The sequence below is a fragment of the Pteropus vampyrus genome, unplaced genomic scaffold (genome assembly GCF_000151845.1).
Source record: "Pteropus vampyrus isolate Shadow unplaced genomic scaffold, Pvam_2.0 Scaffold201, whole genome shotgun sequence".
NCBI classification, from domain to species: Eukaryota; Metazoa; Chordata; class Mammalia; order Chiroptera; family Pteropodidae; genus Pteropus; species Pteropus vampyrus.
The window spans coordinates 2130489-2150484 of record NW_011888982.1 but is presented as its reverse complement, the minus strand read 5'-3'; the positions used below and the strand labels follow the sequence as shown (position 1 = coordinate 2150484).

Genomic DNA, 19996 nt, shown 5'->3' with positions numbered 1-19996 from the left:
CTTTTTTATCAAATATAATTAGTGTAAGGTCAGAAAATGTATCTGCTTCTTACTAGTATTATTCATTTACTCTGGGAAAATTGTTCAGAAATAGGATGAGCAAAGATACTAATAATACTGTAAGTGAATTAGGTTTAATATTGGTACTTTGAATACTAGGTATACTAAGTTTGAATACTGGTACTTTGAAATGTTGTAAGATTTTATCCATATCAATTTTTATTTCCTGTTTCAATATTCACTACATTTTCTAAATTTTAAGGTATTAATCTAAATGCAATGTAGAATATTTAGAAATGCCTGATTTAACTGAATTACTTTTGAAAATATATGTAGATATTTATATCAATATTAAGTACATTAGATATCAAACAATATGTAAATAGGTAGAGATATATTAGAAACTAAAATGTTAGTGTGCAGTCATATTAATGAAAATCAAATTCAAAATAAAATTAATTTTATTTACTAATTCATAATTGGATTATTCAATTCATTAATTTTCTGCATTTCTGCTCATTTCACAAAAGGCCATATATTTTCTTTTTATTTTATTTCTTTATCAACTTTAATGATAGTGGGAATATTGAGAACATAGAAACATAAGGTTCTTCATGTAAATGTACTTACATTCTTGAATTTTGAAAATAACACTGTGAAAGTCTTTAGTCATTGACTACTGATTTCTGATAAAGTAATCAAATAAAAATAGTTTTATATTTTTATAGAAAATTTATGACTAGGAAATTAGGAAGTCTATAATAAAACCAAAAGCTAAAAAGGCATTAAATATTATCCTTTTCACTTACTATATGCATCTTACATTGGTATTGTGAATAGGTAAGTTGATGGTTCAAATAAATGTATTGTTCAGGAAATCAGCTTAGAGAAGACGAAGCCCATATTAAATAAGACAGTATTAAAATACAGTGAAACAACATAATTTTATCTCTACCTCATTTATAAACATTAGGAGACTTAAAATGAAATGCTAAATTGAGACTATCAGGTAAAAGTCACCATGTAGTTGCTTCCAACTGAAGTGTGGTATTCTAAGAAAATGATAATTACAAAAACCTAAAAATATCAATTTAGATTTTAAAAATGACAGCTATTAAACTAACATATTTTAATGTTGTAAATCATCTTATATGTTGACGTTTGAAATAAAATCATATTTAAATAGTTTTTATCATTTCATTTTTTATATTAAAGTATCTATTTATTGAAAAGAGGTTCCATACAGTTAAACTTTTGAAACAGTATTTCTCAGTTATTTTAACATATTTAGATATATGCAGATCAGCAGAGCTATTAGAAAATGTTCATTGAGCAATAAAACAAGTGAAATGTGAATCTTTTTACTGTCCTTGTCCCTGGATTGTCATGTCATACTGGTGCAACTTGGTGTGTTGAATATAGTTTTTAGTCAGAAAAAAATAATCTATGTTACAAATTAGTTCAACATATAGAAAAAATACATACCCAATCTCCTATTGTAGATAAGGATTCCAGAACAGTAGTCAATCAGCATTGTCACATAATTTTTAAAAATCAATGCCATGTTTAGGTCCTGGCTCTATGAATACATTTGTGTATAGCAAATGCATAACTGTTCAGCTTTGTGAAAGGTCTCTGCTAAAGATCTGCTGCCGAACCAATATTTGGTAGCCTGTTCCATTTCATGGTACCATGAATTGGAGAGGATGAAGGTTCTATGAACCTTTGATCTAGATATAACTCCTTTTTTTTTTTAAGTTTATTGGGGTAACATTGGTTAATACAATTATATAATTTTCAGGTGTACATTATAATTTGACATCTATATATTCTATTGTGTGATTACCACCCAGAGTCCTGTTTCTTTCAATTACCATATATTTGATCCCCTTTACCCACTTCAACCTCCCCAAGTCCCATATATTTGACCCCCTTTATAGATATAACTTCATACTTAAGAAATAAAGTTTAATAAATATCTTCTGAATACTTGTGATGTACAAACTGAATTGTACTTCCGTTTGTAGATTACTAAAATAATCCCAAGCAAACTATAACTTAATGTGAGCAATGTCAAGCACACATCACTCCAATACAAGACAGTATGTGTAGACTTAAGAAAATGAACACAAGAAAGTAATATTAGTGTTCAAAAGTGGGAAAGTTTGAACAGAATTGTTGTGGAAGAAGTAGTGGTAATTGGTGTGCAAAGCAGACTGGAAGTCAGGAAAATCATAAAGGGTGATGTGAACTATGAAAAAGTTTTAAATTCTTTGTATAGTTTTGAAGGGTAGGGAGCATTGTGGGTGAATGAAGCCATTCAGCTGAATGTTAGGTGATCATTATTGGAGAACAGAAAATTGCTTGAAACCAATTAATTAAAATCAGAGCATGTTCAGTTTAGATTTGAAGTGGAGCAGATTCTAATTAAAATTAGAAATAATATATTTTGATGAATGGTATGAAATAGCCTAGAGAGATCAAATTATAGAAAAATTAAAATGTTTTTCAGAGCTGTGTTTCTATTCATTTAATCACAGTGGCTAATTATCAAATGTATTTGAGGAGGTCAAGACTCATGGAGCTGTATTTTTATGCTAATTTGATTTTTTATTAGAACTCTAGAATGTGGTCATGCATTTGTGGTAGTCAGGTGCTAAAATTCCACAAACTCTCACCTGTATTCGTTCCACTTCCAGAAAAGTTGCTGTTTGGAAGGCTCTTTCCCACTGGGCAAGGTCACAGTCTAACTCCACAGAGAAGTAGAGATCTTCCCCAGACTCAGACTGCACAGTGAAGCAGTGTTTCCGCCGGTCCAGCATGTCACTATCCTGATGAAAACCTGGAGTTACATAGGCTGGCATACATCAATTCATAATGCTAACATGGTCATACTTTGAATCAATGTTGACTAATACATAGTGGAGATGCTATAATCATAAAGATTACACTCTGTGATATCACGCTATCTTCATTAAAAATGGTCACAGCAGCCAAAATTCCAGAACTCAAAGTCCATAATTAACACATTTCTTCTCTGTATTGATACTGAAGCACGTCCGTAATATAGAAGTCAAGATTTCTGGCTTCAATTCTTACTAGCAATGTAACTACCAAAAAAGCATTTAAACATGAGATTCAGTTTCTCACAGAACAAAGGGATAACACACAATCTCCCTTTTTCCTTACAGAGCTGTTGTGATGGTGAAATTATTAAATAGAGTGTGAGGTTGGCCTCAATAGAAACAATAGTCTCCAGAAAACTTTCGAACATTGGAAAAAATATCATTTAAAAATAGTAATAAAATAAAAGCTAACATATATGGAACACTATCATTGTAGATTTTTCTCATGTATGACTTCTTCAGAAGTATCTTCTAGTTTTTCAGATTTATTCTGAGTCTCTTGGATACCTTCTGTAGACTAATAACCAAAATCTGTCCTAGAATATGTCTCAGATTTACATATTTACATAAAAACATTATATTACAAATATGTTTGATAATATCTATATTTTTCTAAGGTAGTCAGAGGTCAATGGATATAACTAAAATGTATTTGTATTTCTTTTGGAAAACAAATACAATAAACCATGTGTTTATAATAATCATTGAACACGTAGACATTACCGGTCATACATTTTCTATTGTATTTAAAACACATAAAACTGAATGCAGAAAAAGTGGCCAAAAATTGGTAATTCATTCCTATAGCATGTTCTTGCATAAACTGGTATGGTTTCTTCTTTCCTTTACATTATAATTATGTCACCTAATATTTGCTGATTTGACAAGTCACTTGCTTTTAAATTTTCCAGATGCACTTATTATTGCTCTAATAATAGTTATATTTTCAAGTTTATAGTATTTGTGGAATTGAAAATAAAAATAAAAAAATAATAGAAAGATGAAGAAGAAATATTTTCTATTATTATATTAAATAGAAATTACTTTATAAACTATATGACTACACTAATATGTTCTTGATTGTTATGTTTGTTACTGCATCTTTTACTTGAATTTGTAGTGAATCAGGAAATCATTTAGTCTTTAGGTATGAAGTTATTTTAAACAAACAAAAAAATCTAATTTATAATGAAAAAGAAGAGCAGACTCAGGATGGATTCTTCAGCTACAATTAATAATTTTTATTCTTTTGCAACTATTTTAATAATTAAAAATGGAAGGAAAAAACATATCATCAAAATTAAATCTTTCCAATTAGTTTTGAATTAGAATTTCAGGAATTATCAAGCCTCTAAAGGGCCTTATTAAAATTATATCAATTCCCATACAAAAAAATGATAGTTTTAATAAGATAATACTATTTTTCATTTTTATAAAAAAACAATTGTAATATTTTGTATAGTGAAAATTTAGATATATATCAAAATACTGCTAGCAATATCATTAGATTTATAAAAGAGAAAGTTAGTAAATTGATTCAAAATATTATAAATTTGATTCTGTACATGACAGAATGAAAAAGATATTTTGTATTATTTAGCCAATATCACATATATGGGAAAATAATGTTTGTTTTAAGTAATATTAAATCAAGAATTACATAATTTCAACTTTCTTTTGCACTATGTAGAAATAAACTAAAAGTAAAAGTAATATCATAAATTTTAATATTTCCTTTTTTATAGCTACGGCAGATTCCAAGATATTAAAACCACTTTTTTTATCATCAAAGCATCAGTAATGCTTTCCAGAGTAATTATTTTGACTACCATCAATTAACTAACACTATTCACAATAAAAGTGAAACATGCTTGCTGGAATTATTACATATGCAAATTTGACTCCTGCTATTCCCTAGATATTTATATGTGTACTGTGTGTTTGTACCCATAAAGGTGTGTGAATTCCATCCCAGATTAAAATAGCTTCACACATGTTAACCCTGATCCCTATAATATGTTTATTGTTCATATTAATAATATTTTTATTTGAAAAACATCATATATATCACCAAATATTTCTATAGATATTATCCCATTATCCATTTATATTTAAGAAAATTAAGATCTAGAAAGTTTAAATAACTTAAATAAGTACAGATACTGAAAATTTAGAGATTTTAGAATTTTTAGATAAAATATGTTTTCAATAAACATAACCATTCACCAATTGTTCTAATTATTGGCATTACATTAGTTATTCTAACATTAAAATTCTTAGGTTTAGAAATCTCTGGAGTAGAGTGGGGAGAGACATGAGTGGCTTAAATAAGATAGATGTGGGATAAATTCCCTCAGACCACCGTGATACCAGCAGAGTGACAGTTTTTTTTTTTTTAAGCACATATTAGTTTCAGGTATATAGTACAGTGCTTAGACATTAATATAATTTATGAAATGATCTCGATTAGCCTAGTACCCACCTGACACTATACACATTTAGTTCAATATTATTAACTATAGTTTTATAGGATAAAATTCTCCCTAGCGGCTTTTCTCTTGGCACTAGAATTTACCTGATTCAGGTGAAAATACATTAACTGATTATCTTAGAGTAAAACCAAAGTTGTTGTTCCCTGACTCTTTTAGGCAGGGGATACAATGACCAAAACCAACTTCCTGTTCTTCCAACATGCTCTTCTGTTATACCACTCATAATGATCCCCTTGTTTAAATCTATGCACACAGCATGGCTTAAGCTCCTTCACTGGTTTACTGTGTGTTAAATTTAGTTTTCTACAGGACTTAGAGAAGCAAAAAAAAAAAAAAAAAAAACAGAGAGTTCGTTCCAATAAAGATAACTAGCCTATGTGGAAAAATGCTATGCATCCTTAAAAGGAAAAAAAGAAATTATATAGTAACGTTTTTAAAAAGTGAATGTTGTATAAACAAAATATAATTATCAAAAGAAACAATTTATCCCAGTATTCGATTTGCATTTTTGATTTCTTATTTAACATACTTGAATTAGTCTTCATGATTGTTTTGGTTGACAATAGCATTTTCCCTAAAGCATTATTATTGAAACAAATAGAAGCTTTACTACCATAAATTAACATTACTAGAAATAGAAAAGCAAACAAATGAGACATGGAAAACAACAAAATTAATTTCTTATAACATTATTAAAAGGGATGACTGTTTAGATTAATGGTTTTAATTAATAATTATGAGATTCATCTTCCAGATTTTAGTTCTAATATTCTATCTCTGAGGATAATTACATCGCACTAAAAAAAAACGAAAAAACCCCTCAAATCCATACTTAGAAATCTACTCGAAGTGTATATGGTTTTCCAAAAAAAAAGGCTTTCCAGCTACTTGCTATTATAAATATAGACATTATAAGGTGAGAAACAGTAGGAATTGTGGCTGGTCATGTGGTCCTGCCTTCCAAAAATAATACAAACAATCCTACCTTTAAATATCTCCAAAGAATGAAATTCTAGTTCTTAGACTCTAATACTAGGTATGTGAAAACTGTTCTTGTTTCCTTTTTTGAAAACTGAATTCCTCTCACTGTAGTTTATAACAACTTTTTTTTAATCTTTCTTCAGGTGTGATTAAAAACAGGTGGTCACTTTTTTAAAAAATAAACTTTTATATACTTGAGGAAAATTATCAAGTTATCTTTTAGTTTTTTTTTTTTTTTTTTGTAAAACCAAATGAAGTAAATTATTTTACTTTTCCTCTTTGGAGCTAAGTTTTAGCTATTTCATTCCTTTAATATCTCTACACTGAAACCTACTCAACTTTTTTCTAAAAGTTCAAGTAATAAAAAACATCAGCTAGCCAGAATGGACTCATTCAGTTCTGAAGAAAATGAGATATAAAGGGACTTATGGCAACTAAAATTACACTTTTGCTTATATACCCTAGTATATTGCTTCAATACTATGTCCGGGGAGATATAAAATGTGCAAATCATTGTGGAAAGTGGTATCTGGTTAGCAAATCTCTCATAAAATGTGTTCAATTAATCTTGTACATTTTGTCAGATGAAGGGGAAGTTTTTAGGTCAAACTGTTCAATTAGTATTCATGAATATAGGTGATGTAATCTTTGACCTGGCTTCTGATTTGGTCTTCCAAAGAACAACTCAAGACAAAACAAACTGCAATTAACAACCAAGTACATTAGATGTTATCTTTTTTTCTATTATTACTTCTTTTACAAATATAGATAATTTCCTAATATAGGTAACTTTATAAATATAGATAACTGTGGAAATATTTCAAGCAGAATTTAAGACTGCATGAACCCAGTGCTATCTCAGAAAGTATTTTACCCTTCACTTATATTGATTCCTGTATTAGGTATACGGTTGATGTTCAGTCAAAGAGTATTGAATGCTTACTATATGCTAGGCACTATTCCAGTATATAGACATATCACTGAACAAAACAGGTGACATCTCTGCCTCATAGAGATATTTTTTTTTGAGTGGAAATGAGACAAATCATAAACAAAGTAAGAAAATGCTTAGTCAAAACATGTCTTATGGTATTAAAACCTATTTAAAGCTTTTGGAAATGTTAGCCTCATGGGTCATTTATATAGAATGATAAAGAAAGGACTCTTTAAGAAAGTGACATTTGAGGAGAGGCATGAAAAGAGCAAACCATTTAGATATTTGGAGAGTATGGCAAGTTCGAAGAATCTGAGACTGGTGTGTGCCAAAACATGATAGTGGAATTGGAGTGAGTTAGTGGGCAAGTAGCAGGAGACTAGAGAAAACAAATAGAGGGATAAGGGGGGTGGTATGGTAGAGATCTTATAGTGTCCTGTCGTTGTCTGGAAAACTATAAATTTTACTTTGAGTCTAATCGAAAGCTAATAGCTGGCAAGGTTTAGGTAGGAAAACAGGAGAGAAAGGATAAGACTAATAGAGTTGAGACTTGAGGGTGACCAATGACATAGCAATAGTTTGAGGTATATCTCTGCTGATATGTCAGATAAGTGTGTGAGAGAAAGACTTAAGATTGACTCCAAGGTCTCAGAAATGAGCAATTGGAAAGTTAGCAGGACCATTAGCCAAGGTAGGCAACTGGAGTGTGAGAGGACATGTTAAGTTTTAGAAGTCTACTAGGTCTCCACATGGAGGCATCTAGTAGGCAATAAATGAGTTTGTTTGGAATGCAGGGGAGAGCTCTCAGTGAATTCATAATTATTGATATTTAAATGACAATTAAAGCAATGCAATAGGAAATTGGTTGGGGATATCTCTGTAGTGAGTTTCCATGAAGGGCTATTAGCATTGCTGGATCACTCTGAGTAACTTTTTGTTCTCCTCTCTCATTTTTCTACATGACAGAACAAACGTCAAAACATATCAAGAATAAATTTCCTCTCATATATACAAACATAGCATTATTGTCATTTTTACACATTTCCATGATTAGAAAACAGGTTATGTACTATGTATCAGTATATATAGCAATATGTAATTAAAAATTATATAAAATGCATATATAAATGCATACTCATGAACATTGTTGGAAAATAGACATAATTCCTGGTATACTCAGAGTCATTATTTATATCTGGAATAAAACATATCTCTTTTATTCTACATGTAATTCTTTTCCATTCCTGACATTTAAAATAACTATATGACCTATAATATTCATTGTATCAGTTTATGTGTCTACATCAATAACTCTGATTTTATATAATTACAAAGCCTATAGATATTCTGTCCAAAATGAGTTTTTATTTATGCAATCAAATTTGAAGAAACTCTTAGTTAATGCCTATAATTGTTCTAGTATATAACATTTATCATATTAGCTCTCAAATTATTAAATTAATTAATAAATATATTCTGTGTCAATTTATTTTTTGTTTATGTGGTTATGACTTTTGTTTATTTGAAAACATTTATCCAGAGAAACAGAACTATAAAGGAAGAGACAAACTGACAAAATGAAGTTTAAATATTTGTTTAATTTTATTATATTGTGTTTGCATATACTGTTTTTAGGGTCATTTTGATGGAAGGTCAATGCCGATAAAGTCCGTCCACTCACAGTTCATTTACTGTCATTGAGACTAAGTGAGGCTGGAACTGTGAGCACATATCTGGCTCTGGTCTTACCTTCACTCTATCTTCTATGTTGCAGCCAAATGCTTCTATTTCACCAGAGCCCTATGATGCTGCACTTGAGGACCATAGGTCAGATTGGGTACTGGTGAACAAAGGAAGACAAAAGAGAGAGGGTGGCTTGGAAGGAGTGTGGCAGAGGCATGGACAGAGTGTCTGCTGTTTTCTAACTGTGCCCTAGTTTGCAATGCTTTCCCTAATTTTAGTGTGTGCAAGCTTAGATCTTCTCCAAGCAAAAAGAGAATCTGAAAAATGATACCTAATCAGGACAATGCTTCATAGTCCAATGAGAAAATTTGAATTTATTATCGTTAGCGCTTTGATGACATTCACACAGTTTTTCACTCTGTGTTGACCAATTACAGTTTCATCAGTTTTTTGTCTCTAAGTCAAGAAGTTGAAGACCATAAAGAGTGTATTATACAAACAAAGATTCCTAACGTGATTTGCAAATTCTATGTGAGAACATCAATAAAAGAATACTATTGGATTCATACTGTTTGAATTGTTATTTTCAAAAAGTGTGTTATATTAAGCAAGTCTTTTAACCAAAAGTTCCTGTTACACACAATATCCTTTTTGAAGAAGCTATCTGCACTGCATGCCTGCCCTCTTCCCCACAACTGTTGTACAGATTAAGCAGATTGATCAATGAGTTGTAGAAATTGCAGATGATAGAGTCAATTACTATCATCAAAAGAGTTCTCTCAATTGAATGTAGTGGAAAAAAAGTAACATCATGAGGGCCACCTGACCAGGGTTATTATCCCAACTCTGCTGCTAACTGTGCAATAAAAAGTCTCAAGGAACTCATGCCACTTACACTCAAAAATGCCTAAAGGTGTCTGTACGTGACTCCCACATAAGATACGGTTGCTGAGAAATATCTACCATTGAATTATAATCGTATCTCTGATATCTGGGACACTCCTGATTTCTCTTTCTAAAATGTGTGTGGTTGAAATGGAACTGCTACCACATCCAGAGAAAAGTAAGCTTAAAGAGTTATAAAGATAGTAAAATTTTAGATCACCACCAGGAACTGAGTCTATTCTCTTAATGTTGAGCAATTGCTCAAAAGACTGTCCTATAATTCAAACAATAGAGGAGATATCTCATTCAAATACTTATTTAGACTAAGATAAAATGCATTTATGTCTTTACACTAATCATAATAAAGTCATATAATTTAGAAAATGGGTGTGGGAACTGCATTGGATAAAAGTAAAGGAACAGCCTTGGTGGACATGACCAATACCACTTTACAGTGACATACATTTCAGGAGCAATTTAGAGACAGAAATCACTAACATTTATTCAATACCTATTGAATGCCCTTTCTTAATATACTTATTTATATCAATAAACCTACAAGGTAGCTATAATTATAATTCCTGATTTAAAGGTAAGAATTTGAAATAAAGATAAGAAATTTATCAGTGATATATTGCTGGAAATTAATGGAGCAAGAAGTCAAGCAAAGGCAACCTAATGCTAATTTATATTATCAACATGCTACTGTTCTTTCTCTCAATCAACTAATCTGGTGATCATGTTAAAATGGCATATAGAAACAAAATAATAATACTTAGTAAATAATAAATGGCTGAAGTATAAACAAATTTTAGGAAAATAAAAATAAAAGTAGTAAAATTATATATTGAAATAAAAGTAACCATAAATCATTTCCTTAGAATTCTCTTAGTTCCTATTAAGTTCATCGGCTGTTATTCAGAGCAAATGATAATTCAGTAAGAGAAAGAAAAATTTGTATAATAATACTAAAACCAAATTGAATTTTATTCTATATTTTGATAAAATAAATATAAAAATGTTAGCTGTTATTTCCAAAACATCATAACCGATATCTCCAAAACACAAAATGACTAAACCTATGTATATCTATAGCTATATTTATATCTATATCTATATATCCATGAAAAGCAAAACATTTCATAGGAGTGCATCATATATTTCTCAATAACTCTTTGTTGGCCACAATAAATTGGAAACCTGTAAAGAATTTTCTCAATAAATAGTTTTTTAAAAATTAAGAACAATATTAATTATGACAAGATCTAATTGTTGATGAATGCAATCACAAAGGTAAAATTTAAATGTTCCTAACTTTATTATTTAAGAAAATACGTGTTAATTTAAAATATTTCAGATATTTTAGAACTGGCCAAAGACTCTTTTCCCTTTTGGATATGACATAATTATTTTAAAGTTGCCACGCTGACAGGAGCAAAAGCAAACAAACAATGAAATCTAAATGCCTAAGTTAAATTTAATAAATTACGTTCACATATGTCTTAAAAACCATAATACTTGACCCACTCCACAGCTCATTTCTAATAGCATAACATTTCGACATTTTTAATGTAAACATCACAAACTTTAAAAAAGTATAGACTGGTAAGGATAGAGAGCAACATATCCAGAAAGTCAGATCCTTCTGTGTTGTGTAGTTATCACCCTGAGTATATCTAATCTTCACTTTTTCTACTTTATAAAGTGAGTTCATGAGCAATAGGCCCAATCTATTCAACTCTTGAAAATATTCAAATGATAAGTAACAAGAGATAGTGTTAAATATATTAAGTTTCTATGAGAAATAATATTAATCATAGAAGTTAATATCATTATAAAAAACATAGGAAAATAACAAGAACAATATATTATTAATAAAATAATATGTAATGTATAATAGCAAAAATGTAGTTAATAATAATAATAATTAAATCATATGATTGAAAAGTGATAGTTCAAGCAATTTATGCTACTGTATCATTAAAAAAGACATTCTAAATAAATTTTAAGGAGATGTCAACACTTTTCTGCAATATTCCTTAGTAGATGAAGGCTTCATAAGAGGCTGACATCTGGTTTCCTCTAGTATTAAAATTATATATATTTTTTATTTTTAAAAACAATAATATACGATTTTGGACAGTCAAAAAGTTTTAAGATTTTATTCAATAGTAAATTTGAAGGGCAAAAAAATGTATGAAAACAGATATGCAAAAGTATTAATTTTAGAAATATTGTAGAAAACCTAAAATAGACCTGAAGGAATTTAAACTGAATAGAAGATTACAAATGATTTCCTTCTTAAAAGATAAATCCTTGAGATCAGTACAAATTAATTTAGATTACAAAACCAATTTTCTAGCTTTCTCCTTACTTGGAGGATATGTTCTCATTAACTGCCCATACAAAATTTTACTAACCAGAAATTTATTATAGAAGATAAACTAACATTTATTTTACTTTGAAAGTTTTCAACTTATTTATATTTTATGGTTATTTAAATTTCATTTAGATATGTAAGAAAGACATACTCATATTTTTTAATTGACAAAGTAAATTAAAATAGAATTTAAATCAGAAATGCTCCCTAGTACTTATTCTCAAAATCATAGTCTTCTAACAAAGATTAAAGAAGTTTTGTGAAGTTGTAATAATTTATAAATATATTGCTCTTGATAGAATGCTTCATCAATAATTATATAAGAAGAAAGAAAAAGATAAGGTTTTGGTTTATTTGAAAACCAAGATTGGATATCTTTTGTGAATTAAGTTCTTAATGAAAGAAGAGACTATATCTTTTTCTAACACATCTCATTGCTAAGAGATACTTATTTGGTTTAAATAAAGACCTTGAGCTGCTTTAGAAGCTTTGTGAAAATATTGTAAAGCTATAAATTTTATGATAAAAAGGACAATCGAAAATTTTAAAAATCATCAGATAGGTTACAGAAATCTCCCACAATTATTTAAAATGTTTGATATTTTCATGCTTTGTTCATACTTGACATAGAAAATGCAATGCAAATGGTATCACTTAAGAAAAATAGTAAAATAAAAATGATACTGAAATGTATGTACTACATAAGTAAGGGCAAACAAAAACTATTTAAAACATCTAGTCTAAAAAGAAATCAAAGCAGGGAAAGTATTATATTGTAATGTTTTTGAGCCTTCAAGAGCATACATAGGTCAATAAAACAAATATTTGTTTATTTAAGATGGGATTTTCCATTATTTCAACTTGATAAAGCTATTTTTTTATTTAATTCTTTCTCAATTCCATTCATTTTAATAATTATTTTTAGTTGTTCTGTATTTGAACAAGATTTTAATCAGCATTACCTTAGAGTGTTCATCAATAGCCTGATTGCCTTTAGGCATGATTTACTGCATTTACTCTGAATTAATTGTTTTCTCTTCTTTCTTTGTTTTAAATTTCTCCTTGTTTAGCAAGTCCTGAAGAGCAATAATTTTTATTACGATCAGAAAAAGAAAACTTGCTGTAAATTACAGATTTATTTCTGGAACAGTTTGATAATTGCCTGTGTGATACCTCATAACTTCACTCTCACTCCTTAATTTTGTATGTAATTTTTGCAAATAAGAACATTAGACTATTCACACATTTAACCTTTATAGAATCATCAAAACAAAGATTTTGATATTGTTTATTGCTTCCCTCTATTCCTCAGACTCCACTCATGATTCACCAGTATGGAATCATCCATTGCATAAAAGTAGTCATGGCCTTTTAGTTGCCTTTGATGGGAACAGTACCTTGACTTTTCCCTAACTCTGATGATCTCAACCTTATTGAAGACTATAGGCCAGTTATTTTGCAGATCATGCCTCACCTGGGTTTATCTGACTTTTCTTCATAGTTAGACTAGATTAGATTACATCACATTGGATTAGATTACATTACTTTGGATTTCTCCATTATAGCATTAAATGAGATTGGACATTTCTACATGGTTAGATTGAGTTTATTTTACAGCGTTAATAGGAATGCCACAGGTCAGATATTTTTCTAACTGTGATATAATACTATCATCCAATCAGACATGCATACTTTTGATTTGTCCCATTAATAAAATGTTCACTTTAATCAACTTGTTAAGTCTATGCTGCCACTCTTGTTTCTGTAAAGTTATATAATATTTCATAGGAAAGTACTTTGAAACTATATTAATGTTCAGTTCCTCATTAATATTTTCACTTATTTATTTGAAGATTGATTCATGGTTTCCCATTTTATTCACTGAATTATAATGCATTCCTATTTTTTTTTTTTTTTGAGATCAATTCATTCCACAATTGCTTGAGGATGCCCTTGCAGCTGGCTTCTGTGTCTTTTGACAGGTCTTCATTGTTCTTTGAGCACTTACTTATTTTGTGGGACAATAGATGACAATCTTATTTTTTACTTTGTGTTCTATGACCTAGCCATCAGCAATTTTTGTACAGAATTCTGACAGCTGAATGCTGGGTGTTCTCCTTGCTGCATGGGACTCTGTGACCCCAGGTACTCTCAGGAGGAATCCCAAGGTCCTGATGTGCATATATATATATACACACACATAAACTTTGTATAAATGTGTGTAAACACATCTGTATTTATTTATATAGCCAACTATATATCTATACATTCATATTATATTATCATATATTTGTATAGATAACTAATTGCATACCAATATTTCTAATTCTAATCTAGCACTATAAGGTTTATTTTAGCCTTCTTTCCTTTCATAATTGCAATTTCATCTCAGACACCGAAAAATTACGCTCCTATGACACACCTACTAAGTTGATCAATCCCTTTCCCTCTCTCCTCATCTACCAACAAACACTGAAAAGTTCTCTTCACTTAACCCAGCCAGGCATGCTATTATTATATAGTCAAGCGGGCATGAGAGACAGGAGCAAAGGCCCAGCTCTGTAACCATTGAAACCTCCCTTGAAGATGTTCCTTAAGAACCTCCCAGAAACACCTCCTCTTTAGGGTTATAAATTAATCCAAATACTAAGGCACAAAGGCCATAAAAGCTGTTGGCTTAACCAGCCACAACACATGTGCAGAAAGTTCTACCCTAACCTGCCCACAATCTAAGCCTCATTATACCATTATTATAATATTATGCCTATGCCCAGAAGTTCATGAACCTAATTTTAGACTGAATTCTGTATAAGCACATGTGCAGTTGGCAAAGGGTTATATGGCAGCCAACTGTCAGTCAAGGTGACCTCACGTGCAAATAATCTAGGACCTCTCATCATGGCCCAAATATAAACAGACCTTTCCACTTCTGTGCTGTTATAGCTCTCTTCACTGAAAACCTGCTTCTTCCTTGGAGTGTACTCTGTTTTCTCTTTTATCTTTTCACCTCCCAAATTTCACAGGACTGCAGCCTTTTTTAGCATGGCCCATCTCCTTCTAAAATGCGCTTTCAATAAATCTTACTTCTTCTAAATCTCACTGACCTGTAATTCTTTTGTGTCAACAAAGAACCAAGGATTACCCTCCCCTACCCTCATGCTGTTGGGGCCACACCAGATTTCACATCACTCCAGCAGTAACAATATGTTGGTATTTTTCCTGAAAATGATTTTAGAAAAAAATATCAGTGTTACATTGATCACTTTGTATATTTTATCAAGAATTTAAATCTAACGCATATAATGTTAGTCTGAAAAGCAGTGTTCTAAAAATTCAAAAAAGAAAGATGGTCTTTCAAAAAAGATGCCTTTCTGCTCAATCTAATGCTGGCTCTGAAAGGAGGCAGGCTGTAAATTTCTGCAAACCAAGTGGTCCTACACTTTTTTAGGGTTTGCTAGCCAAATTATATTAAGAGGTACATTTCTATAAAGAAGAACATACAATTCAGCTGTTTAAAATAAAGCCAAATATTTCATTCTCTCCTCTTCTGTGTTTTCTCATGTATGATTGGTTGATGGGATGATTATTATATCTTGGCTTTCGCATCACACAGATTGTTCTCATCTTTCTCTCATTAGAAAGAATCTGACCATTGGAATTGCACTCATAAATCCAGCTGTAGAATGAGGAGCTATACCTGAGCTAAAAATTTCGCTGTTCTATAGGAAGAAGGTGACACTGGTGCTCAGTTAGATAAGAACAAAACACTGGAGTACAATTCTCTTTCCTAAGGACACTGGTATTAAAGAACTGTTTTCATCTGAAGATACTACACAGCACCCCAGAAACATAAGTGTAAAAAATACTAAAGAGCTGTGTTAGATGGTTATTTAAAAATACAATGAACTTATTTATAAATTTTCCAATTTTGTAGTCTTTGTCAACTTTGAAAATTATTCTGTATTGAGAATGTTTTCTTATTTTAAATATTCACTTTCAAGCCTAATTATATATTTCTACTTTTGCACATTTTGTTTTTTATTAATGAGGCTCAAAAATTGAATAAGTGACAGGCTCTACATCTGGACACACCCTTTTTGATTGGTACCCAAAGACCTCTAATGGTAAAGTATATCTAATGTTGAGATGTAGTGTGGTATTAGTTGCCTAGAGTATTGGTTTTGCTACTTTAGGTAACATATCTGTTGACCATACTTCCTTCTTCTAGGTTCTAAAAAAAAAATAACAGAATTTTAGTTTTTGTTTCATTTTTCTCAAACTCCATTTTGTTTCATGTTCCCCTCCAATTGCCAAATTCTAAATTAGAGACATTTAAAATCTGAGATTTCTATTAGACACATAAATACACAGGTCTACACACTATTGAGTGCTTAGAATTCAGGGACAGGATCTGGGCAAGATATATACATGGGGGGGTTATCATATATATACATCTGGATATATACATTGGTGTTTCATGTACACCAGAGTAGCAGAGCTGACAAGATCTATTACACTGGGAATAGCTGGCCTGAGATAAGAGCAAAGGACTATCTATCAGTATAGGGCTGCAGTGGACATTTGAAATGCTGAGAGACTTTTTAAATAGGGTATAGGATCATCACCTAAGAGTGAGAATGAGAAGCATATATTAATGTTGAGAAAATAGAAAAAGGTTTAATGTAGGCCCTGGTAGATTAGGCAAGAAGATGGACTAAAAAAATATAGCATGACTGTGAGGCAGAATTAAAGGGTTTCTTAAAGTCCTGGTCTAGAATTCAAAGCATGGTGTGCCTTTGTCCAGCTATATTCAGCTACACTGCTGTGTTAGAACTAGAACTCAGGTGATCATTTTGCCAAAAGAGTCAGATAAACAAAACCAGTGCCATAGGTTTGGGCTCTGAGACATGAATGTAATGACTGACCATAGGCTTTTATGCAGTCTTTTCATCAGGTCCTATTCTTCTGTCCTGCACCTCTCCAGCCCACCACCCATGCCTTTGTTTGGAATATGTCATCTCTGGCCAGAATCTTTGCAGCATCACCTGGCATGCCCTTCTCCCACCCCTCCAATTCATCTCACATTGAAGCTAGAAGTCTCTTTTTAAAAAGGCAAACTCTGTCATTTCGCATGCTTGAAATCCTTCAGTGTCTCCCTCCTTTGTTTTTCAAATAAGGTTCATATTCCTTATTATTGTCTTTTAACAGCTCCCCCTACCAACACAAAAACACCAATACAAACCTCATACCTAAGTGAATCACAGCTATGCTGAACATTTTTTAGTTGTTTAAACGTACACTTCTTTGTACACTTGGACAAGTTTACACATTACTTCCTATGCTCTGAATGCTTCTTTCTTCTCTCACTCACCAAACTCCAAGTCCAACCCAAACACAGCTTCATCTGTTGGATCCTTTAATAATCATTTAGATTTCAAGTTTATTTAAAGCCCCCTCCAAAATGTCCTTTTTAAATTCCTTTGTCAGCTAGGCTTTTGGTCAGCTAAACCTTCTTATACATTTATATTAAATCCCTAATACCTCATGGAGTGCTTGACACACAGAAAGTACTTAACAAATATTTATATTAATTAATAAAAACACATTCACAAATCAATTAACAAATTGCTAATTTTCACAATAATCTATGCTTTTTTAACCCCTTTGAACCATTGGAGAAACTGAAGATTACAGTGCCTAATACCTTTGCAAAGAAAATGTCCTATCTTATTGTAAATGGTTTATCTCTTATCAGTACCAGGATGATTTCTTATTCTCTTTTCTTTCCAATCTATCAATGCTTATACTGAGACAGAGAAAGAGGTCATATAGTATAACATTTAAGAGCACAGATTTTTGAGACAGACTTCAAAATTCAAATCTTTAGCTCTGACATTTACTACTTATGTGTCCTTGAGCTATTTACTTAAACTTTTTTGTCTCAGTTTTCATATCTGCAAAATGGAAATAATAATAACTGCCTCATAGTATTATTATAAAAATTAAATAAATTATATAAAGCATTTAGAATAACACCTGGGACATATGTGTAAGCTAACTATACCAGATGATGATTATGTTTTTATTTTTATTATTACTGGTGTAGCTTCATATCAGAAAAGAGGGTTTACCCAATTAGTGGTCCCAGGTAAGATGTTCTGTGATCTATTAAATTGTGTTTTTAAATTTACCTTATCTGAGGAATACCTTCCTAGAGACAGAAGTCTACAAATCACAACTTGCAGAGGATTCTACTTCATGATAGAAGATGGTTGGTTCTTTGAAACAGTACCTTCAGATTTGCTACCCAGACTCAAACACCTGAGACTCAGCTTCTTATCAAACCAATGGTCCTCCAGGCACTGGTGTGTATGCAGAAAGAAAATTCATTTAGCACTGAGTCTTATGTCCACCCCTCTATTCTTATGTAATATGAAATTTTCCTTCGGGAAAGAGAATCTGTGATGGGTAATTCTACATGTCAATTGTAAATCCATAAAACATAGAACTTTGGTGTTATACTCAGTAATGGTAGGAGAGCTTTCTTATTTACAAATAACAAGTGAGAATAGATTTATATTTTAGTCAGAGTCTGAAAATATTTATATCCAGGCCTCACCAACTTATGTAAGTAAGCTAATAAGCTTAAGACAAATTTTTTGCTGAAAGATAAATGTAAAGTGCTCTTTGATTTTAATTTGGGCAAAGTGAAATACATGAACATTTCTAGATACTTGTGATAGCAGTATAAATTTGGTATATTTTTCTATGAGGCAATGTAGATATATAAACCTAACATCTTCAATATATTAAAATATTTTCCATTCAGGAATTCTTAAACTTGGAATTTAGATAAAGGAAATAACTTGGAAATTACATGACAGTCTTTGGGCAAGGTCAATTTTTTGCTACCTATTTTTTATGCCTTTTTACATTTACTTAATGTCTGTGTCGTCCCAATAAAATGTGAGCTCAATGAAAGCAGAAACTTTTTTCTGACTCCTTTTCCAGCCACATCACAAGTGTTTATCAGATTATCTGGTATATAACAAATGCTCAACAATTATCCGTTAAATAAATCAAAGAATGAGTGTTGTCATATGTTTGATAAAACAATTGGAGAAGTCTCTAAAACGCAAAATTGAAGATTTGGCTTAGTAAATATGGGCAAATAATGGGATAAATATATCTACTGAAAATTATAGTGTTTTTGAAGGAATATTAATTGATAAAAAATTCAAAACATATTTTTACATGAAAAAGCAGATTTCAAACCATATAATCCTAACTTTGCAATAAAATATTAAGTACTTATGTGGAACCAGACATAATTTATATTGTCTCTTTTAAATTATTTTTTAATTTCAAGTATTATAATAAACACAGTATTTCTAAATGTTCGGATCACTTTCTTTTTTTTTTTTTTTTTTTTTAAGAAAAGGTTATAAAGACCATGTAGCTACTTGGAAAACAGTTAGGAAATAATCTAAGTCTAAATAACATTAAAATGCATGCTGGACATGAAAGTTATATTAATGTATGAAAAATTCATATTAACATGAATAAGGGATGGACAAATAAAACTAATTTGTTAAGGTAGTTAATTTCTGGGTTCTTCTTTATCTTTTCTTTCTCTCTTTCCCTTCTTCTTTTCCTTCCTTCCTTCCTTCCTTCTTCCTTTCCTTCCCTCCCTCCCTCCTTCTCTCCCTTCCTCCCTCCCTCCTTCCTTCCTTCC

At 30.8% G+C, this 19996-nt stretch overlaps 1 protein-coding gene across 1 annotated transcript in view; it reads right to left on the bottom strand.

Moving 5' to 3' along the window:
• SNTG1 (syntrophin gamma 1) overlaps positions 1 to 19996 on the bottom strand; it is a 280357-nt gene that overhangs the window by 46515 nt on the left and 213846 nt on the right. Inside the window, exons 13-14 of the mRNA XM_011372125.1 lie at positions 17574 to 17597; positions 2679 to 2831 (exon numbers count right to left, since the gene is read on the bottom strand). Coding sequence (XP_011370427.1) covers positions 2679 to 2831; positions 17574 to 17597 — 177 coding nt within the window. The remainder of the gene's footprint in view (positions 1 to 2678; positions 2832 to 17573; positions 17598 to 19996) is intronic.